Below are 22,792 nucleotides of genomic sequence, written 5' to 3'. Positions count from 1 at the left end.
CAGCGCTTGAGTGAATGAATGCTGTGGGACCTGTCTCTTGTGGACGGGACCCTGATTGTAATTTGGCCTGCTCTCATGGCTCATGTTTTCATGCTGTGCATTCATTCGCCTACTCTATGTAAGGTGGTTTCCCCAAGGGAATGCGTCCTGGAAATACTCATCATTCATCGTGCAGGCATCACTCATCAGTCGTCACCCGAGGCCTGTTCAACATCATTTTGCCAGTCGAGCTTCCACTCCGGCCGCCCATACCTCCACTCATCAAAACCCACCTCACCCGGCATCTCAGTACCATTACTGAGCCTCAGTCGAGGAAAGTGATCATCTGCCCAGACGTATTTGTACCCATTACGGGGGCTTGCGCCATAATTGATCGGCTCCAGATTGTGGTGTGCGTCGCGAGTGACATTCTGTGATCGTAGCCTGATGTCCGCGCGTACCTGGTCTGGACCATGGCTTGCCGCACTGACGTTGTACGGTGGTAGTCCTAGCAAATATCGACCCCAGTCAAGAGCTTGCCCAAGGTAAGACGTGTCCTGTGACGTGATTGGCGTAGGTGCTGAACGCGGCGGCAGTGAACTACTTGGTCCTTCTTCATGAGACGGCAGGCTATCGATGTCGTTGGTGGCAGGCGGGGCGTCAGGTACTTCAACAGCACGGCTTAGGTTCTGAGCAGTTGTCTCGTTGACCAAGACTAGTGCACCAGAATGCCATCCTGCAGCAGTCACGCTTAGGGCAAAGTAAGCACCCAGCCCACCGTCGCTGTCACCGGCGACGTTGAACTTACTCTCCCAATCACGTCCTTGCTGCTCAATCCACTCGCTGACTTCGCCTTGAGCTGCAACGTCAGGACTGCCAATTGCGAGCCTGATGCGCTCCGCAGCTTCTGCTTGATCGACACCACCTGAAGTTAAGAATCGCACCCATTGTCTCTTCTCTTCCTCAAACCAAACTTGACGTCCTTCTGTGTAGGCATGTGGTACCAAATGTCCATCGCCGCCGATATCCTGGTTGCGGATCCCGCGAAGACGGTTTTCGGGTGTGCCACTCCCACCAAGACCAAGAGCACCGCACCCTTGCGGCTCGTACCCGTAGCTGGTAATGTGGCCTGGCGCATGGAGGGCGTGGATGTGGTAGTCGCCAAATGCAAGAGATATGACTTGCTTGTTTTGTAACGCAGGAATCTTCCTGAAGAGCCCAGCTGGACTCGATTGCATCCAGGCATTGGTGCGCTGAAGCATTGGCATAAGCGTGTCCAGGTTGCTGGTTAGTACGGCGCCCGCCTTAGTAAAGATGGCGAAGTTCTGGAATGAGCCTTGAACATCTGTCACAAACTCAGGGTCGTCGGACTTGCCAGACATTTGAAGCTCGATAGGATCTTTCACCGTCTGCTGTTCGTCGTCCCAGATGATCTGTGCTGCAAACACCTTGCCGAGCGAAGTATTGAATACGATAGCGGCCTCCAACACAATGAAGCTCTGTACTTCGCCGATGGCCGCGTCTGTATCGTCGGCTTTGGCATGCTTTGAAGTGATGAACTTCGTTCCAGGCACCACGGCAGTCTCCAGGACTAAAGCCGTGTCGGTTTCATCGCATTCTGCTTGCGACATCTGGAGCGGCTCCCAGATCACGATTCCACTTCCCTCGATGTATGCCGCAGACTTGTTCCATCCAGCCACCACATTTTTGATCGCTCCTCTGCCACGCTCCCGCCCATCTTCTTTCGTTTCGTGGTGCACGAACTTCACATGTGTGCCCGGTAGATCTGCGTTATGCCAGGTCCAAATCCTCCCACTGTCACTCAGGGCAAGCACATGAGCTCTCCCACTAGAGAACTGGCGAAGTGCAGTAGCGGGCTCATACCGCTCCCCAGCCTTCGGGTACCCGTCCGGAAACTTTAGCGCAACAGGATGCGCCTGAACCCGCTGTACATACGGCGGCTGCCTTCGATCGAAAAACAAGCCGTCCATGACTCCCACCATGTAGAGCGCTCCCTTGCTTGTCAACATAGTCGTACTCCAGCCTCCACACTGCACATCCGAGATCACACCCATTGCTTTCGTAATGCCCTGCATTTCCACCGGCCAGTTCACATGGCGTCTACGTCCTCTTCGGGCGCCGGGACCGGGAGATGTAATCATGGGTGTTTCGTAGGAATGACCCAGGCATCCTTTCTCGTTGTTGCCCCATGTGAAGATCTTGGCTTGTGTTCGAAGCCTTTTGTACAGCTTCTGCCAGCGGTGCCCATCATTCTGGACTACGGGCTGATTTGGAACACGGAAGTCGCGGCGGACGAGGTGGGACCAGAAGGCACTGTCATGCAATATCTCGGTGCTGTGTAGTGCTCTGCAGGTGGCCGTCAAGCTGAGGAAGGATGGTGCGTCGAGGTATGGGAATATGAGGAGGAGGATGTCGATCGGGAGGTCGAGGAGCTTTGTGGTCTGGTGTTGTTCTTCCATGTTGAGGTATTTGTTCACCAAGTGATGGTGGATTGTAGGGAGGAATCAAGCCATAACCCATGGAGGGGTACAAGAGGTCGGGAATGTTGCCAGCTGGAGATGGCCCTTGTGATACCTTGTGATACGCGATCTCGTTTACGCGCCTACGTCATTGTTGCCTTACTGATTCAGGCAGCCACGATGTCACATAGCTTTGTTATCTCTGTTGGTGTACTGCCTCAACCTCATCGACGACAAGCAAGATGGACGTCACATCCAAAGACCTCTTCGTGCGCGGCCTGCACGTCACACAACTTCTCCTCAGTCTCTACGGTGCCAGCGTCTCATACGTTGCCGTCACCAAGCTCCAGCAATACGAAGAGACGTCCAAGAAGTTGGCAGAATGGTCCAATACAGCTGCGCATGAATTGCACAAGACGAGGACGACGCAGACGTCTGGTGCTTTGGCCGTGAGACTAGTCAATAAGTTAACTGGAGACATTTCAGCTGACGTGTTCTATCAGATCATAGCATCAGTCCTCGCCTCTTCCACCCTGGCATTCTTCCCAACTGTCCTGCCTAATTGGGCACGCATCGGTATGTCGCCTTGTTGCCTGCGCATACTCGTCACTAATATCCATAGGTCTCTCGCCAGCACTCCTCGTCGGTGTCCTCTTCGCTCGTGGCCACATCAAGAACTACTGGACGCCTCGCGATGCAAAAAATGCCACTCGCATCCCTCTCCCCAAAATGGGTGAATACAACGTGGCTCTCCAACAGACCGAGCTCCTCTTGCACATTCTTGAGTTCCTGGAGTACACTTGGGTGGCGACTGCGTTCGTGAACGGCATGGTAGGATAGCGACAGAGAAGTGCCGATTCAGACGGTCTCGATGCTCGATGCTCGATGCTCGCCCGTTGTCGTGTCACCTGTGATCATGCTGTCGTAAGGGCATGTATCGCCGTCGATGGTGGTGCGAGCCGAATGCAATGCCGCAAGAGTAAAGGACCTCCCCCTCAAAAGCCTTGCTCAGTAACTCTCCTCCCGAACCACGTCGCCAACTCATCTACCTTTTCATCGCCAGTCCCCAACATGAACCCTGTCATCTTCATATTATCACCACCATCATCCGGCTCTGGCCAATCGACCCTACAAGGCGCTCCCTTCGCCTCTAACATCTCCTTCGCAGTGCCCCAGCTGAATCTGCACTCGTTCCCCCATCCAAACACTGGATCCATATTTCCCTTCAACCAATTCGAGCACCGTGCGTCACTAGGATATCCGGATCCCCACGCCACTTCCCCAGAATCATCCTCGGTGGCGTAAGATGTGTAGAGAACGTCAAGTGCAGCGTCGCGAGTGACTTTCGCGCAGACTGAAGCGGCCGAAACGCAGGGGTACAGACTATCCGCTTTCTTCGCGACTGTTATGGACAGCGCGGGAAAGATTCTCTCGAGTTTCTTTTGGTACGTTTCCGGACGTCCAATGGTGTCGATGTAGACTTCCCTTATGTTCACTCCCGAATCGAGGACTTCCTGGATGAGGTTGATGGTGGCGTCCATTGCTTGTTCGTTGAGATTATAGACCCCGTGAGGCCGCATCATGGCAGAGGAAATGTCCCGCGCTGACATGATCCGTGTGGCCCACCCGCCGTGAGTATGAAGGTCTGTCCCAGGCGTGGAAATCTTCTCCATCAAATTGGAGCGAACTGCTGGCGTGAGGACCTTGGAGTCATCGAATTTGTGGGTGTCGGCGAGGAGGGTGCGGTGCATCGCGAGGGGCAGGTAGTAGAGGGCGTAAACCATTGGACCGAGGACTGGGCCTCTCCCTGCTTCGTCTACACCTAAAACACATTCGGTTGTCATGTCTTCTTTTATTGTTGGGGGAATCGGAGAGTGATGTGTGTAGCTGTCGCCGCCGAGGACTTGTGGCTTGTTGATGGAAGGTGGGATAAAGACATCTTCGGGTGGTGTTTCGAGGGCGATGTCCGGTGGTTCCTGTTGGCTGTCTTCCATTGGTTCGTCCATGATGGCTGAGGGTGTTGTGATCTGCTGCACTTTCTGTTGATGTTCGTTTAATGCTCGTGTGTTACATGTATCATATAGAATCGAACAAAAGGAACATTGAAGACGCGATGCGTGTCTGGGCCACCGCCCGCGACACGGAGCTCGCATCCGATCCGAGAGTGACTTCCACTTTCCTTGCACGCAACACAACCTTCCTTTCACATCCACATGTCCTCTTGCCACACCACCATCGGCGTGCCACCTGTCATCCGGAGTCGACGCATATGCATCAAGAGGGCTGTGAGCTGACATGCTGAGCTGAGAATGACGTGTCTCGGTTCCCGACACAGGTCTTGTCAAGGTTTGCCAATGCTCTGTTGATCGTTCCAACAGTCTGATCTCGCAAGATGTCGGGCTTGTCGTGCATATCTCAATGAACATCAAGAGCTGAGCGTCATAGTAAAGTTAGGTCAAACACGATGATGGCGCTTCACGACTACATGGCAGAAACATCAAAGCCGTAAAATTTCATGCTAAGGTCAGCACAGGTCCCAATCGACTCTGCTCGTCAGCAAGGCTGTACCATGTCCTGGATCATAGTATGCCCCAAGGATCCGAGACTCTCTCGGTGCAAATCCGTATCGATGACCATACAAACCACCCGTGGCTATATTGGACCTACGCCACACTCTTACCCGGGTACTCATCAGCCTTCAACGCCGTGTCATACCACAAAGGAAACTCCATCTCGACATTCAACAGAGCAGCAGAGTCTCCATCCATCTTGTCCACCATCGATGCCGCTATGGAGCACTCACCACTAAGCCGCCTGCCCGGAGAACTACGCAACAAGATCTACGATTATGTACTATACAAACCTGAGGGCATCCCAGTTGTGGCTATACACTATTCTACCACTGAGGTCTGGCCAGATGGCATAAGTGCGCAAAGGAACCGTTCCAAGCTCGGATGGCAGGACAGAAAGCCACGCCATCTCGGTCTGCCACGAACCTGCAAAGCAATGCGTCACGAGACTATCGGCTTATATTTCCGTGTCAATCATGTCGTCGACTTCTCAGCCGATTCTACATTCAGTGGACTCGAGCTTGAACGGCAAATTCATCACTGGGCTGCGATCATCGGGCCCGAGAATGCTCGCAGGGTCCGGCACTTCCGTTGTACCGTACAGCAACCAATTGGCGGGCATGGACACCGTCTACGAGCCAAGGAAATCGTCATACAGTATCGTTCACTGAGGTATTGTCTCAGCGAATAAGTTACCATGATCGTGGCTGTACAAAGTGAATCTGGAGGCTTTTATTGGGACGAAGGCTCGCGGATATGCTTGCACATTGACTTGGACGGCCTCAACCTTGCGTGGTGCCAGCTCCATGCATTGATCGACAAAACGTGCAAGAGCCGACGGCATTGTCCGGACATGAGGGCTATCGCTGAGTCGCGTTGGCATCTGAGGAGTCTGATATGGGCTCTGGAGGACGAGCTGGCAAAGCATCCACCGATTTACGTACCTCGCGTATAACGTATGAGGGAGCTGAGAGATCGCGGAGGAGTGCAGCCATGTCTTGGTAGGCTGGACAATGATATCAAAACATCAGGACCATGGTATTACAAGCGTGGGTCAGCACCATGACTACCGAGTCTGAGGATCAGCAAAATTTTCAGCGTACTGTCAGCAAGATCTTCAAGGTCGACGCTCTTTCTCACAAATAACATGAGAAGTTGCAGCTGTATACCAACACTTCAAGCAACAGCTAGGCATAGTCTATAACTCTCCACCAATTGAGTGTCGATACCATGGACTGTCACACAGAGTGTGAGAGCGCCTGCCGCTCCACATGTATTTCTGGACGATCGACTTCCGAGGCACATGAGCAGACTTTGGCGTCTGGCACTCAGAATAAACACAGAATTGGACGTGCTATATCGAAGGCCGCAATGGAGAAATCACCCCTCAGCCGGCTGTCCGGAGAGCTGCGAAACATGATCTATAAGTATGTCCTATACGAGCCCAAGGGGATTCCAGTCTTTGTGGGACCCCAGCAGGTCAAGTATACACCGTACGGCAAACGCGAGCTTGCAAGCTCGAAGCTTGAATTTGGTGTCAGAAAGCCGGCTTTTCTGGGTTTGTCTTGGACTTGTAGGGCTCTTCGGAAGGAGACAAGGGGCATCTATCGGTCTGTCAACGACACGATCGAGTTCTACCGCGCCGTTGACGATACAATCGGTTATCATTCGGGAAGGACAGGCTTTCAACTAGCTCCTGCTCGCCCTATGGGTCGACTGGCAGATATCTTCGGTGTCAAAAGCGCGTGGGAGATTCGACGCCTTCGTCTCCATATCGCGCAGATTGATCTGGAGATCAAGAGTGCCGTTGGATTCTTGAATGTCCTGGACATCGTTCGGTTTTTAAGATGCTTCAAGGCCAACTTCCACCCTGAAGCATCGATGAGCTTAGTTCTTGACACAGCCTTCTATTCCGGGCGACCGGGTGGCAACAGGAGAAAGATAAGCATCGAAGTTGATCTGAGAAATCTGGAAGAAGCAAGGACAGAAGTCCGAAAGCTCGGCCACCAAGTCTATCGTGGGCACTTCAGGCTATTTCCCGAGCATTGCATCGAAGACCGTGCGTGGGGCCTGGACTGTGGATGCATTGACAGAGCTTATGACGAGCTTAATAGATTCCTCACGCGTTTAGAGGGCTATATGCCTGGGCTGTGAATTGGGAGTTACTTGTCGCGAGCCTTGGCTGCCACATGCCCGCGTTTCAGCCTCGTCGGCTGATCTTGTGGAGCTGACCTCCGTGCACTCGCTAAACTTCTGTGCGGCCATGAGCGCCTCGAGTACTTCAACTTTACGTAAACACAGAATCTGTTGCTCGATACACCAATTTCAACTACTGGTGTATGACAACATTTACCACCACATCACATTCATCGCACGATCACTGTGCGCTTCATATGGACACATCACCACTCGGTCGCCTTGCTGGCGAACTGCGCAACAGAATATACGAGTATGCGCTCCATGAGCCGGATGGCATACCTTTCGCACTCGACACCATCGAGTTGATCTCATCTCGTGATGCAGATACCAAGCTCATTCGAGCAGAAACATACCAGTATCATCGACCAGCAGCGCTCGGTGTACTACTCTCCTGCGATTCCATCTATAACGAGGCACGCGGGATCTACTACACCATCAACTTCCTCTCACTCCGCTATCATCGTGGCACAACATTCAACACCAGCGTCTTCCACGATAAGCTGTCCAGGCCATGCCTACAGATCAGCTCACGGGACCTCGCAGCGGTTCGCGACGTAAAGGTCATGTACGGATCTATTCTGGACATGAGATATAGTAAATCAGGACTCGAGTCCGTCGCAGTCTTCATCATGCGGAACATGCCAATCGCAAATGTCACATTCGTATTTTGGTCGTGGCGAGCAGAACACTGGCGCGAGAACTACGACAAACCGCTTCCAGTCATTCAGCTTGGCACTGACGGGCTCCATAAGACGAAGGAGCAGCTGGATCGCTACAGGAGTGAAATGGCTCACCATTGGTGGGAAGCTCGCTCGCCGGCCCGCGACTTGAAGGAGAGAGATATGCTTGAAAACTTCGTGGAGGCGCTGAAGGAGCTGTAGCACTGTGACACCGCACTGAGCTAAAGTCCATTGAATGGCAAAGGAACCCATCAGTATGCTTACCAAGGTCATCGAGCACTCATCGTGTTTTCAAGAAAGATTTACGAGGGTAACGTGCTGGCGGACCTAGAGACTACCTGCTGTAACGGCGCACTTGGATCGGGGAGAGATGGCGAACAGATCGTCGAGTGTGGCAGATTATAACGCAGATGATATGACGACCAGGTGTCGTCGCTGTTGCAGCAACATTGTGTCTAGGCTGTGAGTGGAGGATCTCCTGTTGCAAGCCTCGACTATCGAGCGAGGTCAGCAAAGCTAACGCATCGACACTCTGAGAGTCACTACGATCACGCCAATCTTGGGATAGCAAGTTTGCTTCTTCGAGATCTCGAAGCGCGCCATGACATTGCATCAACAGCGGCTAAAGATCATCGTCGCCATTGCTGCCTGAGGCTTTCACAGCTGAGTAAGACACTTTCCGCTGCACTAGTCCCACTTCACTTTCCCTCGTACCACTTTAAATCCCAGGCTTCGAATCAAAACACGCGAATCGCTACAGCCCATCACTATATACGTAGTCGTCCACACTTCCCGCTGCCTCCATCCACAGGAACTACCCTCACCATGGGCTCCAACGACATCCTCCCACTCCACGTCCCTTCCCACGTCAAGCCAACATGCTACGTCCTCCTCCAATTCGGCGGCCTGCTCTGGACCCTCTGCTACGCCCTCTACGTCCGCGAATCCCTGAAATCAAAATCCTACGGCATGCCTCTCTTCGCCCTGGCCCAGAACTTCGCCTGGGAACTTGTCTACGCCGTTTACGTAGCAGAATCGCCTCTAGAGCAATCCGTCTTCACCCTCTGGCTTGTCTTCGATTTGGGGATGATTTATGGAGTTGTGAAGTTTGGAAAGTATGAATGGAAGCAGAGTCCTTGGATTGCGAGGAATGTGGGTGTGGTATTGATCGTTATGATTGGAGTGGCGACGTTGGGGCAGTGGACGTTTGCGAAGTGGTGGACTGAGAACGAGGTGGGAAGGAAGGAAGGGAAGCCGTACAGGGGGAGGATTGGGCCTGGTACTAATGAGTTGGGGGTTTGGACGGCGGCTGTGGCGCAGGTTTATCTGAGTGCGGCGAGTTTGTGTCAGTTGGTCGTGAGGCAGCACTCCGGGGGTGTGAACTGGACTTTCTGGTAAGTAAGTGCGATCACTCGTTTGCTGACATCAGACTGAGTGACATTGTGCAGGGCCTGCAGAATGTTTGGATCAATCTCTGAATTGTAATGCTTGGGCTTGGTTCTGTTGGCCGGAGGCTCATGGCTACTTCGTCAGTCCCTTTGCCCTGTTCCTCTGGGTTGGCGGCTTTGTGGGTGACGTCGTGTATGCCTTTGTGCTATGGCACGTTCAGCAACACGAGAATCATCTTGGAAGACGGCAGGAAGACAAGCAGGAAGGACAATAAGGTCATAGGTGACAAGCGGTCGTAGCTCGTTGCCAAGCCAGTTGGCTGCTAATGATCTCACAATCCCGGTTTCACAGTCGTGTATTCGACGCCATCCGGGTCTTTACAGATCAAGTTGGGTCATTCAGTGTGGCCTGAGTCCTCTCTCCATTCCATGCAAAAGCCTGTCTGGCTGTGTGATCCACTGACAAAATCATAGCACTTTTGACCGAACTCCTCACCATGCAAGAGCGTCGCCAGGACATTGATAGAGGATGGGCGGTTCGGAATGACTCGATGGAGAACTGTAAGTCGAAAGGCGTGGTCCTGAAATTTTTGCGGCTGACGCCTGATCGTCACGTGCGGCTGCACTATAAGGCTCCAGTCTTCGCCATGTCGTTCTCGTATGGCTTGACATCCATGTTATCCCTAGTCGCGACCGGCGACTCCAACTCTTGTAAGACATTCGAGGGTAGCTCTGCAGCTCCAGGTCTACTCACTCGCTTAGGAGCAGCTGCGGTACCCGTGTAGGCTGACCAGCTACTGGTGGGTTGGTTCATCTGTGCTTGCATGGTGTTGAGAGTGTCGCTCACTGCACGGTATTTCCGCCTCTCCCGCATCACCATGTAAGCGAGAAACACGACAGCGATCAGGAGAGGAACTCCGACACCGACCCCAACTCCTGCCATGGCACCGACCGTGTAGCCTCCGTCGGCTACAGGTAGTGCAGCGGGGGTGGCGTTGGCCGTGGGATTGGTCGCGTTGGCTTGCTGCAACAAGTCACGATCTATGCCGCCAGCTTCCATTGCCGAAGTCAGCTGGCTGGACCGTAATATGAGGCTTCCCGCGTTACTAATGGCGAATAGTGACGAATTGACACCGCAATTTTCTGGAAAGAAGCCGCAGGTGAATTTTTCGTTGGAGCATGCCATCAGGTACTGGCCACCACTCGGGTTGTCTGCTCCAGTCAGCTCAAGACGCGATCGCAAAGAGACAGCCTACTGACCATTCTTGCAGTACTGCGCACATGCTGGGTCGTCCCAGTTCTTATCGGTGCAGCTACCTCGCGACAAGATGCCGTTGTCCAAGCAAAGGCCATTCGATCTGTGCAAGTGTCAGTACGCTGGCTCTCGGTGCGAGTCCCCCCAAGAAGATTTCGTACAAGCAGAACCCGTAGCTGGTGCAACATGCTGAAGCAGGCGCAGAGCTGTTGCAAGGCACATCAATCGCAGCCGTTCCATCCGGATAATAACATTGCTGAGCAGCGACCAGTCTTAGCGCAGTTGCCAGCAGCAGTAGCGTCAATCTTGGTGAGCTTGGTAGCAAGACCATGATAACACAGCAGGATAGTAGTGTCACTAGTGTCTGCGCGGGCGTTATGACAGTGTATCAGACCGAGTTGAGTAGTATATCCGACAGTGGCAGCGGAGGATGATGGTGTGCGGGAGAAGGAATGAGGGGAGACAACTACCGGCTCCTCCTGCCTGCTGGCTCTCGTGCGTAGTAGGGGTGGTGTGACCGATTTGTAGAGTTGTGACCCAGAACGTTGCAGGAACTCTGAGCATGCTGTTTCATCGACCGCATTCTTCCGATTAGATGGAGGCCGCTGTGAAAAGAAAGTTTGGCGCTGGTTCACGTGGGGAGGCTGGCATGTCCCTGATTGTTACGAAGCCTGCTGGGATGATGGCTCGGAGCCACAGATATGATGTTATCTGAAGGGCAAGTCGTCAGCGAGGCTCAGACAGATACAATGCACCAAGCGCGAGTACTGTATTACATCTCGAGAGCCATGCTTCATACCGCATGGAGGTGTTGCGCGGTGTTTGTTGCGTATGTTGAGACCGGTCGCGCGCTCCGGAGGCACAGGCACACGTCGGAGCGCAGTCAAACCGGACAGTCATGCTCCTCAAATGTCTGACAGCCAAGTATTGCTTCTAGGCCCGACAACTTGGACAGTAAGCTGTTTCCTCGCATTCGGATCATGTCGTGTGCTGACTTTACCGGGCACCTTGCACGTTACGTCGCCTGGTCGTTGAGGAGAAAGGCAAGCGCACGCCAAGCTAGGCATTGCAAACGATCATCGTCGTGCGGCCGATTGTGTGCCGCGATCGGTGGTGAATATGGTCCTGGTGTCTAAAAGACGCTTCTCGCTCATGGTGATTTGCCTCGACTTGTATTCATTGTGGTCGAAGCATCTCCGGCCGAGCACTCTGGACCACATCCTGCGCTGGTCCGACTTCCAGGATCTACCTGGGATATCGAAGCACGCCGGCATCCGGCATCCGGGCCTGTTTTGGACCGGCGGCAAGAATGATGGCTGTTGTGGTTGTCAAACCCAAGGGCTAACATCGACCACGCTCCTGTCGGATCCTCACCATCACGCAAGCGTGTCGGAACGAATATACGCCGCTCCGACGGCGTATATTCACATTATATCCTGGTCGGGAGAGGATGTACCCGAGGATCCGACATGACCGTGGTCGATGTTCCGCTGTACAGTACAGTACTGTCGTGCTCGCTCTTGTTCTGGAGAGGCTTCTTGGAGCCAGCCGACGGGCCAGCTGTAGACGTCGAGAGCTTCTGATGCATGAGCGCGAAGACCCCGAGATATCACAGTAGCACTGTCCATCGCCGATTGGACCACATCGCTTCTGAGTAGCCGTCCGTCTGACATGGAGATCCCAAGGGCGAGGTCACCAGGAAAGCGTAGTGCTCGCGACCACATAGTGTCTGAGGAGTCGGCATAGATACTACTCTCTGTAGCCGCCAGTTCACGTCGGTCGCAACCATGGTGCCGAGGCATCGTGCCAGACCGTGTGGGCTGAACGTCTTTGCACGCGTACCAGTCGCTGAGAGGCTGTCAGGCGAGAAGCCATCCGAAACATGTATTGGGCAGTGTTCGAAGTAGGTGCGCACCGCTCATGACGCAGAAATGACCCTCGCTTCAACCTGCCGTTTGGAGACTACGCGTCGGACTGTTCACCTCTGAAAGGGGCACAACATACAATACACTACACAGTCCTGTCATCACCCTAAGAACAATCCTGTCGATATACTAGGCGGCAAGTCTTCTTCCCTCGTTCCCCACTCGCTCTCGCTCTCCCCGAGGACCAATTCCAACGTCCCACCATCCAAAAAGAAACTATGATCAATCCAATTCTTCCTATATCCCCTCCCATTCAACCTCGCACTCTGTACATACATCTTCTTATATGTCGGGTCGAAATTGACATTCCGTATAGTCGCTGTCTTTCCCGTCTGCGGGTTCTTAATACTCACACTCGGGAAGAAAGGAGGAATAATGAAGTAGACTGATTGTCCTGCGTTGGGGAAGATCCCGAGCATGCTGAAGAAGACAAATGTCCCCATTGCGCCGCTGTCGTCGTTGCCGGGAATGCCTTCGATAGTATCGTTGAACATGCTGGGGATGTAGCGGTGAGTCTCTTTCGCAGAGAGACCAGGGCGGCCACCGTAGTGGTATAAGAAAGCGGTTAAGAAGGCTTGTTCATCACCCATGTACAGGACGCCGCTATTGTGCAATTTGTGCAGTCGTTCTAGATATGCTTCGCGGCCGCCGAGGGATTCGACGAGGCCGGCCATGTCGTGAGGGACGTAAAAGAGGTAAAGCCATGGGCTACCTTCGTAGGTTTCGTGCCCGGAGGGGTTGAGGTAGCAGCCGTCGAAGTTGTTGAGGTGGGAGCAGAGGGTGGCGTTCTGAAAGACGAAGGTGCTGTTCGCTAGACGTGGTTGGGGAAAGCCTTTGAAGCCCATCGATTCGAGGTCCCAGTCTATGAGGTTCTTCCAGTTGTCTGCGCGGTTAGTGTACTTCTGGTAGTCGTCCTGTCGGTTGGTAGCGTTCGCCATTTCGGCGATGCAGAAGTCGTTGTAAGCATACTCGTACGTCCGCGATACTGACCGAGTTCGAAGACCACCTGATGAGGAGTCCTTGTAAGGAATGTAGCCGAGCTTCTTCCAGCTATCGAGGCCGCCTCGTCCTTCAATGTCCCAGTTCTTTGGCTGTTCTTCAGCGTCCTTGACAATTGCAGCGTATGCATCATCCCAATTTACACCTTTCAGCTTCTTTACGTACGAGTCCACAATGATGACATCTGCATTCGATCCTCCCTGAGTCAAGCCCTTACAGAATGACATTCGGCAATCAGGCAGCCAGCCGAGGTGTTTGTAGACATCGATCAAGGAACGCACCATGCGCGATTGCGATCTTGTGTCGACCAGCATATAGAACGGATGCACACCCCTAAAGGTGTCCCAAATGCAGTACCAGCTGTCGTAGTACGGCTCGGTCGAATTCCACAGCTGATTCTCCCCAGTATAGTCCTGCGGGTTGATGAAGGCTCGATAGACACCACTCCAGAAGTTTCGCAGATGACTCTTGTCAACACCAGTCGAGTCCAACGAGATCGGCGCAAGCTTCTTGCGCCATGCGTTTTCTGACTCCTTGACCAAACGGTCGAAGTTCCAATCCTTGATCTCGCGCTCAGCATTCTCACATGCGCGCTCTACACTCAGCCAAGAGAGTCCCACTCGAGCATAGATCTGGTCTTCCGGCTTGACATCCTTGAATCGCGTAAACACTCCCAAGCGAGCTGCGTAGAACTGGTTCGCGGAGACTGCTGCAGCGACTCCAGGCAACACAGTAGAGTAGTTGAAGCTTCCGATATCTTGAACCTTGGCGCCCTTGAAGTCGGTACACATGTAGGTCATATACGTTCCCTGCCCAAACGATGGATTGAATCGTCCTGATGCAGTGATTCGGCCAGTCTCCGGATTGACCCACAAGCTTCGAGGTCCATTTGATCCGGGCAAGTCTGAGCCATCAGATAGGATGAGGGGGTTAAGGTCTGTTGCATTGGTGAAAGAGAATTTGTACAAAGCTGCCCGTTCAGAAGCGGCAATCTCTGCACGGAAACCAGACACAAGATCGATCGAGAAGTATCCAACCCTCGCAGCAACCGACTCGGGTAGATAATGCGTATCACGAGTCCCTTTGCTGAACTTGCATGCGGTCACATTCGGACAACTTGGGTGAAGGAAGAGCGGGAAGTTTCCCATCGATGGCGATCCTCCAGTTCCTGAATCATGCAAATGACTGAAGCCCATGATGGGAGTTGTATCAGAGGCAAACCCGCCCATATGCTCTCCTGCCACATCTGCAACTGGTTTCGCCATGCCGAAGGGCAGGGTTGGTCCAGCGAATACATGGCCACCAGGCCCCGTGCCAATGAGCGGGTCGATGTACGGTAGGACGTCTTCCTGTGCATAAGAGCCACCAAAGCCATTAACCACCAGAAGGAATAGAACAACTAGTAGCATGATTCCGAGGACGATCGCAGAGGTCCAGAGATTGCAGAATGGCCTGAGTCGCGCGGGCAGACGCGCCCTAAGCTCTTCAACTCTTTGGCTGCCACACTCGAGCAAGCCTCTTACGGTTTGTGTCGAGTCCAAGAAACTCCGTTTGCCTTTACCGAGCGCGACCTCTTCAAGCGGGAGGTCATGCTCGTCCTCCGGCGCCGGTTCTCCATTCTCCAGCAGTTTGTAAGATTGAAAGCTTGCCATTAGTCACGCCGCCGCACATAGATGGACAAGTCCATAACGAAAGACGATTGAAGTGGAAGACAGAACGACAAATACGTGCCCGCTTCTCCTTTGAGGTTAGGCATCCCGGGCTTGGATGCCAAGTCGCGTGTTCACATCTTTGGTGGCTTGAGCTGGTGGAGCTGAACCGAGCCTCGAGGCGGGATCTGCATCGTTTGGCGCTGAAGTCTCATTGACATGGTTGCACAATGTGTTGCGAGAAGGAAGGCATTGTTCACCGAACCTGTCTCGATCTTGAAATCGCCATGGCTGCTTGGATGGCTACCGCCACGAGCGTGTCAATTTGGACGAGTGCAAGGTTGATCTAAAAGTAGAGAGAAGGAGGAAGTCTCAACTCAAGGGAGAACTAAGGTACATGTACCGAAGAGTGCTAGCACTTCACAAGATCCGGGCTAGGCCGAACCTGCCGGTCAGAGATCCGAAGCCACCCCTGTCCCCAGTGTCTGAGAGCTCTTCCACCCAAAGACAGTCTCCATACAGGCACACGCGCAGGTGAAGTAGACACAAGGTCATAGCCGAAAGCTTCACGACCATATCGCCTGCACCATGGCGATCGTCACTTTCCCTATACTTCACCACACTCACCAAAACAGTCGGTCCATGCTTGCATCAATCTGGCACCGCAAGCAGTGTTAAAGCATGGCATCGTCCCATGCAGGACCTCTGAAACCGTTCGGCCCATCCAGCAGATGGCTCTCCCCTTCCCCCAGCCCTCACACTCCTTTCGTAGCCACATGGTGACGACCACCACCGACGATAACCCGGACGCGGACATGGACATGGACATGGAGAAAGAAGACAACACATCCATCCACTCCGAAACGGAAAAGGAAAAAGACACCCGACCTCAATCCCGCAGCATCTCCACCCTCTCCGCCGTATCTCTAAACGTCCACAACAACGGAAACCTCACCACTCCCCGCTCCACCCGCCGCGACAGCGACGGCTCCCGAAGTCCTGAATTTCTCCCGCCCAGGCTCCGTCTACCTCCCCAACAAAAGCGGTAGCTCCCGCGCATCTCTGCATCCAAGTCTGAAGCCGCCGAGGATCTCACCAAGGAGCGCTGAGCGGAATGCGCCCAGGCAATTGAGTGCGTGGCAGCGGAGTAGGGCGTTCTGGATCATGATGGTGTTGGCGTTGGGCATGATGTTGGCGGTGGGGATTGGGATTGGATATGCGGCTAGTAATAATTCGGATCCTACCCACCGGGAGTGCCGCATGGGGTGAATATTAAGTTGATCAGGATGGAGTGAGGCGATGGGGAGGATTTCCGCTAACGTGGATGGTTAGGTGTGCCGGCGCAGAGTCATGCAGGAGGGCCGGAAGACGTTACGATGACAGATGTTTTGCGACGACAGAGACTATGTGAAACGGAGTCAGTACAGAGGGAAACAGAACCACTGTCGGCAATCTCTTCATGATGCCTTATACTATGTGCAAGCCGTTACCAGCCGTTATTACTCTCACTTCTCCAGATCCACTCACTGTCTGTGTCCTGTCGTACCCTGTCCGAAAGATAGAGAGCGGAGAAGTAACCAAACCCAGCCACCCCAACACCATGCCTCAAGACCCCAGCACCAGCACCCTGATATTCACACTTAGTATCATCTTTCTGTCGCACTCATGAACCCAGTACCCCCTAAGTATAACTCCTCATAGCATCAATGTACCCTGTCCCACCCTTCAAATCCCGATCAAACGTCTCCGCCACATCCAGAACGCGGCGAATATGTCCCATCGTCAACTTGACACCCTCATTGAGAGCCAACGCCTGCGCAGTCCGAACCATATTCTTGATCTGCCGTCCATTGATGCGATGTCTCGACAAGGCCGTGAACTCCTCCTCAGAGAAGTCCGCGACTTGTGCACCCTCCTGCCGTCTGACCTTGTTGATGAAGTTCTTCCAAACTTCCTTCTTCGCCTTGGGGGTGAGCTCTTCGTAGCGCAAGGCGACGTGGATACGGGATTGGAAGGCATCGTCAAAGGTCTCGACGCGGTTGGTGGTGAGGAAGAGGATGCCTTGAAAGTACTCAAGTAAGCGGAGGAAGATGGAGACGAGGGCGTTGCGATGGATGTCGTGCACCTCTCGCTTCTCGAGGAAGACATCTGCTTCGTCGAGAAGGAGTAGTGCACCCCAGGAGTGAGCAATGTCGAGAATCTTCTGCAATTCTTGTTCGAGGCGGGCTGGGTCCGTACCGAGCTCACCGGCGGAGACAATGTAGAGTGGACAACGCAGAAGTTCTGATATACCTTCTGCGGTGAGAGTCTTGCCGGTCCCGGGTGGGCCGTGAAGGACGAAGACGAGGCCTCTGCCTTTGCCTTGGACAACGTCGTCGATGGTGTGTGCGGCGTGAAACTTGTGGCTCTCCACGAGAGCGCGGACTGTGCTCTTCTTGTCGCCTTCCAGGACCAAGGAATCGAAGGCATCGTCGTTCCAGGTGATCTCGTGGACACCGGAGAGTGAGAACTCCAGCCACAGCTTCTCTGAGAATGCGAAGCCTAGCACGACGGGCGATGTGAGGAGGAGCTGTTCTGACGTGTATGACCGCTTCTGCCCGTCGGAGTTCTCGAGCTTGTCGAGTGACTCACTTCGGACAGGCTCGCCATTCTCGTCCACCTCCACAGCAACGAAATGAGGGTCGCCATGGTCATCCTCGACCCACTTGTACTTGTACCTGGGCGTTTTCGATTCGCTGGCATCCTCGTTGTCCAACTTCTCTTCGTTGCCACCCAGCGCGTCTTCGTCGTCAGAATCATCGCCGCAGCATGTGCAGTCATCGTCACCTTCGCTCTCGCTGAACAGATCATCAGCCTCCTTTGGCTTGATGAGCGAGATAGGGTAGTTCGGATTGACTCTTCTGAAGGTGGCGGGGTCGATCATGATGCGACCATTGATGTTGATCTTCAGCACCTGCTTCTTCTTCTTCATAAATGCAAGACCCTTGTGGAACATGTACTCCATACCCTCCATCTCGACAAAGCGTTGACCGCGCTCCACGATCTGCTTCTTGACACCTTCAGGGTCCTTGTGGTATTTCAGCGGGAAGGAGGCAAGGCTAGTGATCTTGCGCGGGCCCTTGAAGGCCTCTACGTCGACCTCGAACTCGCCAAAGCCGAAACCCTTGCCATCGTACTCCATGTACTTGCCTTCAATGCAGTACCACTCGCCGCGGGTCATGGTCTGATACTTCATAGCATAGTCGACCTTGAAGCATCGAGGTTCGTCCCAAGAGCCGTAACAGGAAGTGATTGCGATGTCATTTGGTGTGAAGAGCGCCCACAGAAGGTCGAAAGTGATGTTCCCTGCTTCAAGAAGAGGATAGAGGGTCTTCTTGGTCTCCGCGTAGTCTTCGTCGATGTAGTTCACTAAAAGCTTGCACAACGACCTCTGCTGCTCGAGTTTCTTGACCGCCTTCTTCTTCTTCTTCTTCTCGGCCTTGATCTTCGACTTGATTGTCTTCATGTAGTAAGTCCTCAGATCCTCCAGATACAGGAATAGAAGATTTGGGTCGATGGTGGGTTCTTCGGCTTCCAGGCTGACACTCTTGCATTCTTTCATCACCACCGCAAGAACAGCTCGTAGCTGCTTCGACTTGACGTCAATCACAGTGCTTTGGTACTTGTTTTCCCAGTCAAATCGCCTCCGCACAAGGAATGCGAACTCCGCGAACTCGCCCTCGTCCTCTTCGGCACTTTCCTTCAGCTTGTAGTTGTGAATGGTAGAGTCCCACAGCTGGTCGACGCGCTTGAACTCTAGGGGGTCGACTTTCTTAGACTTCGACTTTGATCTGCTCGGTTTTGTCGACTTCGTACTGGATCGTCTGCGCTTCGCCTTGGACGTCTTAGGTGCCGTACGAAGCTCCGCGATCTTGCTCATAAGCTCCCGCACTTGTGCCTCGAGCACCGTCACATCCTTTTCGTCGTCTGCATCGGTCACGGCATCTTCTGTGTCTGACTCGAGCGCCTTCTTGGCCTTCTTGCTCTTCTTCCTTCTCCGAGCAGCATCCTCATCAGAGGAGTCGTCGCCATCGTCGCTAGCTGATTCGTCGCTCTCACTGTCCGATTCGTGCTTCTTGCTCTTCCTAGCCCTCTTCTTCTCCTTGGCTTTCTTCAACTGCTTCGCCTTTGCCTTCTTCTTCCGCAGCTCTTCCCCAGAACTGCTGTCACCCGAGTCCGAGTCTGAGTCTGACGAAGTGGCATCATCCGAGTCTGAATCCGAGTCATCACGTGGAGTCTTGCGATTGTGCGACTTCTTGACCGCCTTCGACTTCTTCTTGTGCTTCGTCTTGTGGCACTTGGTCTTCTTCCGGATGAGCTTAGCGGGCTCCTCAATCTGCACGGTTGCGGTGGTCGTCTGCTCGGGGTGTGGCGGGGCCGCTGTCTCAGCGTGGTCCTGCGACTGCTCGTCCATTTTGCTGTGGTACTCGGTGCGATAGGACGTGATCAGCACGGGCGTAGTCCGCTGAGGGGTGTCGGCAGGTGTTGGGGCAGGCGTGAGGATGGTGGAGTCGGAATGTGTGTTGGGTGGCGGTGACGTGTCAGTGGCTTGCTGTTTGCTCATAGATGCAGCGCTGCCTGTGAGCGTATAAAAGAAAGAGTGGTCCGGAAGGGTGCGTGGGCGGGTATATGCAGGCTGGTGAAGAGTGGTTTGAGCTGTCTCACATGCAGATCAGATGCTCGGGTGGTGATGATGGTGAGGTAACGGGGACAGAGAGTGGAGTTGAGAGCAAGGCGTCTGGTGTTCATGGGGTAGGACCAGAAACAGTGCACGGCTCTAATAAGAGCAGCAGGTGATTGATTCGAGGAGTGAATGAAAAGTGAGGCTGAGCGTCAGGCAATCATGGTGCTAGAGCGGTCGATGGTCGACGACTGACACTGCGATGACCAGTGTCCAGGCCGGGGGTGGGCGGCAGGAGGAATGGCGAGTGGCACTAGCGCTCGCCGTGGCTCGCCTGTTACGAGAGCAGTGTCAGTGTGCAGTGTGAGTGTGAGTGTGCAGTGTGCGGCAAGAAGATGGCCATGCTGGGTAGAGTACCGGTGCGGTGGCACGGAAGCGCGACCTGCATTGCGAGCAGGTGAACTACTGCAGTGCGAACGGTGTCTCGAGTGGGGCCAGCCGCCAGCCGCCAGCCGGCAGCGGAGAGAGAGGAAGATCAGCCCTTCATCCTCGCCAACCAAATCCAGACTCCACGAAACACTCTATCAACAACATCGTTTGACACATTTCCAAGGCCATCATATCATACTTGAGTGCTATCTTCAATCACTCGCGCCAGCACAACCCATTCGAGGAAGAATCGGCCCAGCCACCATCTGGACTTGTGCATCTCAGGTGTCAGCGCCATCCGCTATCGAGCCATCGACACCATCAGCCCGCGTACATATCACGCCACCTGAGGGGACGCCAATAATCCCACACATTGACACGCGTCGATGGCAGATCGAGCGTGACCATCTTACGCCGTGAGCGAGCGACACCATGTCTGCATTCAAGCCCGGCCTGCCAGCAGCGCGGCCGACGCAGGACCAAGCCGGCACCAAGCGCAGTCGTCCGTGTGATGCTTGTCGAAGACGCAAAAGGTGCGTCTGATGCGTTCGCCCTATGTGCCGCCCGTGCCTACGTTGCAGATGGACATGATCGAACTATTGCAATTTGGCTCTAACACCCAATGGCAGTAAGTGCGTTACCGAGCATGGATACTCCATGTGCGTCCTCTGCAAATTCCACAATCAAGCCTGCAAGTACGAAGAAGCGCCACAGCCAAGGAAGCGGTCAGCAGCTCAAGGTAGCGCCGGTAGCACGGCAGAGTCGCAACCACCTTCTAAGCGCAGTAGAACGATCCATATCCGGCCGGGTACAGGAGTCGAAGAGTACGACACTTTGCCTGGACCTTCGTTACTCAAGCGTACCTTGGGTCTGCAGAACTCCCACCATTCAGAATACGTTGGTCCTAACGCCATCCCGGATGTATACGGTGGACAGCGCTTGGAGCGTTACGATGGTGAAAGCGATGACCACTCTCAACCAGAAGCCGAGCATATTCGCTTCGTACACCCTTCTGCTGCTTTTCGGATCATCCCAGACATACGCACGCCTGGTTATGATCAAGAGCGCTCAGATATTGACGAAATCGAAAAGACTGCTGCAGGTCATGGTCCAGAGCTAGTGCAGCTGTACTTCCGCATTGTGCACCCCTCGTTCCCTATCTTGCACAAGGAAGTGTTCATAGAAAAGTATGGCCGGTCGTTTTGCGAGTTCGCACCACCGCTACTCGCCGCTGTCTATCTTCTGGCATCATCGTATTGGGCCTATTCCGAGGCTCTAGCAGCGGTGCGCCGGATTGACACGGATCGCTTGCAGGTTCTTGCATTCAATGCTCTGCAAAACACGATGCGTCGCCCGAAGCTATCGACGATACAGGCTGGGCTTCTCTTATCGCAATATCAGAAAGCTTTCATGGGTCCGGTTCCCAACGAGCAGCGTGATCGTCTTACGGTGCAGCTGGTCAACATTGCCCACGGCCTTGGCATACATCTTGACTCCTCTCAGTGGGATATCCCTGACTGGGAAGTTGGTGTTCGGCGACGGATAGGATGGGGACTCTACATGCAGGACAAGTTCTCGGCGTTGCTCGAGAGCCGCCCATCTCTCATCAGCCACGAAGAGTGGGATGTAGAGCCTCTATCTGAGGAGGACTTTCCTGAGACCACCGAGGACGACACCGAAGGGAGCAGCGAAGTTGGCAGAGGTAGACTTGTTTACACGCACATGGCCGATCTGAGCGCTATTTTGGCCGACATACTCTCGACACTTTTCTCGGCTCGTGGATGTCGTGCCATCGACAGCAGTATAAATCGTCTTGCGGCTTCCCTGGAGCAGATAAAGCCCTTACAGATCAGACTGAAAGACTGGTCTTTGACTTTACCAGAGTCGTTGAAGATGGACTCAGCGGCCTCGATGAAACTTTCGAGCGTCGGTTATCTACGACTGGCATATTTGACCATTGAAGTATGCATACATCGTGTGCTCATACGAGCGCTTGCCACCACGGAGTACCTGGATCCGACAATGGTGCAGGTGGTGAGGGTTGCTGCTAAAGAACGTTTGAGCAACGCCACAGACTTTGTGCAGCGCCTGCAAGCACAGCATTTGCTCTCATTCTGGTATTTCCCCTCAGCCAAATGCTGCGCCCTGATATATGCATTCGGGCAGGCGCTGCAAGACACGGCTCAGACCGAGGAGGAACGCGCCCAGTATTCTACGAAGCTGAAAGAATTCAAGTGGACGCTGAAGGTCAACAGTGAGGCTGGCGCAAGTTTCATGAAGCAGGCACTTGCCTTCATCAGTCAACCAGTACGAATCACCTCACAGCATGTTGATCACAGTTCAGTCACAACGAGCCCAGTCTCGATGGGGTTTGCAGTCCAAGGCACGGAAGCTTCGCCGGCCCAACAGTGGTTCCCGCATCCCACAACCAACGGCAGCATTCCATATGGACCTCTTCACGGTGACTACAGCCTCGATCATACCGGCTTCCCCGACCCAAACGCCATGTTCGTGCACTTACCAAATGACCTGGACGGGTCTTGGCTACCCGGCATGAGCTGACGGTGAAAGCACGACAC

At 53.8% G+C, this 22,792-nt stretch overlaps 11 protein-coding genes across 11 annotated transcripts; 6 read left to right on the top strand and 5 right to left on the bottom strand.

The window, feature by feature from the left end:
* Positions 1-185: 185 nt before the first annotated feature.
* Positions 186-2,459, bottom strand: CLAFUR5_03385 (uncharacterized protein; the record flags this gene model as incomplete). The annotated part of the gene is made up of 1 exon (XM_047902533.1): positions 186-2,459. One exon carries the CDS (start codon positions 2,457-2,459, stop codon positions 186-188), a length of 2,274 nt encoding a protein of 757 aa, XP_047758336.1.
* Positions 2,460-2,701: 242 nt separating this feature from the next.
* On the top strand, positions 2,702-3,299 carry CLAFUR5_03384 (uncharacterized protein; the record flags this gene model as incomplete). The annotated part of the gene is made up of 3 exons (XM_047902532.1): positions 2,702-2,908; positions 2,963-3,035; positions 3,082-3,299. The coding sequence occupies 3 exons, from the start codon at positions 2,702-2,704 to the stop codon at positions 3,297-3,299; spliced, it is 498 nt and encodes a 165-aa protein (XP_047758335.1).
* Positions 3,300-3,454: 155 nt separating this feature from the next.
* Positions 3,455-4,465, bottom strand: CLAFUR5_03383 (Ribonuclease H2 subunit A; the record flags this gene model as incomplete). Its single annotated transcript, XM_047902531.1, has 1 exon — positions 3,455-4,465. One exon carries the CDS (start codon positions 4,463-4,465, stop codon positions 3,455-3,457), a length of 1,011 nt encoding a protein of 336 aa, XP_047758342.1.
* Positions 4,466-6,400: 1,935 nt separating this feature from the next.
* Positions 6,401-7,183, top strand: CLAFUR5_03382 (uncharacterized protein; the record flags this gene model as incomplete). The annotated part of the gene is made up of 1 exon (XM_047902530.1): positions 6,401-7,183. The coding sequence occupies one exon, from the start codon at positions 6,401-6,403 to the stop codon at positions 7,181-7,183; it is 783 nt and encodes a 260-aa protein (XP_047758341.1).
* A 239-nt stretch (positions 7,184-7,422) lies between these two features.
* CLAFUR5_03381 (uncharacterized protein) lies at positions 7,423-8,109 on the top strand (the record flags this gene model as incomplete). The annotated part of the gene is made up of 1 exon (XM_047902529.1): positions 7,423-8,109. One exon carries the CDS (start codon positions 7,423-7,425, stop codon positions 8,107-8,109), a length of 687 nt encoding a protein of 228 aa, XP_047758340.1.
* A 624-nt stretch (positions 8,110-8,733) lies between these two features.
* On the top strand, positions 8,734-9,393 carry CLAFUR5_03380 (Terpene cyclase ascF; the record flags this gene model as incomplete). The annotated part of the gene is made up of 2 exons (XM_047902528.1): positions 8,734-9,302; positions 9,357-9,393. The coding sequence occupies 2 exons, from the start codon at positions 8,734-8,736 to the stop codon at positions 9,391-9,393; spliced, it is 606 nt and encodes a 201-aa protein (XP_047758339.1).
* Positions 9,394-9,921: 528 nt separating this feature from the next.
* CLAFUR5_03379 (uncharacterized protein) lies at positions 9,922-10,882 on the bottom strand (the record flags this gene model as incomplete). The annotated part of the gene is made up of 3 exons (XM_047902527.1): positions 9,922-10,508; positions 10,557-10,654; positions 10,713-10,882. The coding sequence occupies 3 exons, from the start codon at positions 10,880-10,882 to the stop codon at positions 9,922-9,924; spliced, it is 855 nt and encodes a 284-aa protein (XP_047758923.1).
* A 1,695-nt stretch (positions 10,883-12,577) lies between these two features.
* CLAFUR5_03378 (uncharacterized protein) lies at positions 12,578-15,127 on the bottom strand (the record flags this gene model as incomplete). Its single annotated transcript, XM_047902526.1, has 1 exon — positions 12,578-15,127. The coding sequence occupies one exon, from the start codon at positions 15,125-15,127 to the stop codon at positions 12,578-12,580; it is 2,550 nt and encodes an 849-aa protein (XP_047758924.1).
* A 773-nt stretch (positions 15,128-15,900) lies between these two features.
* CLAFUR5_03377 (uncharacterized protein) lies at positions 15,901-16,173 on the top strand (the record flags this gene model as incomplete). Its single annotated transcript, XM_047902525.1, has 1 exon — positions 15,901-16,173. The coding sequence occupies one exon, from the start codon at positions 15,901-15,903 to the stop codon at positions 16,171-16,173; it is 273 nt and encodes a 90-aa protein (XP_047758548.1).
* A 632-nt stretch (positions 16,174-16,805) lies between these two features.
* On the bottom strand, positions 16,806-19,727 carry CLAFUR5_03376 (uncharacterized protein; the record flags this gene model as incomplete). Its single annotated transcript, XM_047902524.1, has 1 exon — positions 16,806-19,727. The coding sequence occupies one exon, from the start codon at positions 19,725-19,727 to the stop codon at positions 16,806-16,808; it is 2,922 nt and encodes a 973-aa protein (XP_047758549.1).
* Positions 19,728-20,645: 918 nt separating this feature from the next.
* Positions 20,646-22,775, top strand: CLAFUR5_03375 (Transcriptional activator protein DAL81; the record flags this gene model as incomplete). The annotated part of the gene is made up of 2 exons (XM_047902523.1): positions 20,646-20,746; positions 20,843-22,775. 2 exons carry the CDS (start codon positions 20,646-20,648, stop codon positions 22,773-22,775), a joined length of 2,034 nt encoding a protein of 677 aa, XP_047758921.1.
* Positions 22,776-22,792: the final 17 nt, after the last annotated feature.

Source organism: Fulvia fulva, chromosome 2 (assembly GCF_020509005.1).
Source record: "Fulvia fulva chromosome 2, complete sequence".
Classification (NCBI taxonomy): domain Eukaryota; kingdom Fungi; phylum Ascomycota; class Dothideomycetes; order Mycosphaerellales; family Mycosphaerellaceae; genus Fulvia; species Fulvia fulva.
The sequence above is the reverse complement of the archived record's forward strand: the minus strand, read 5'-3'. Positions and strand labels throughout refer to the sequence as shown.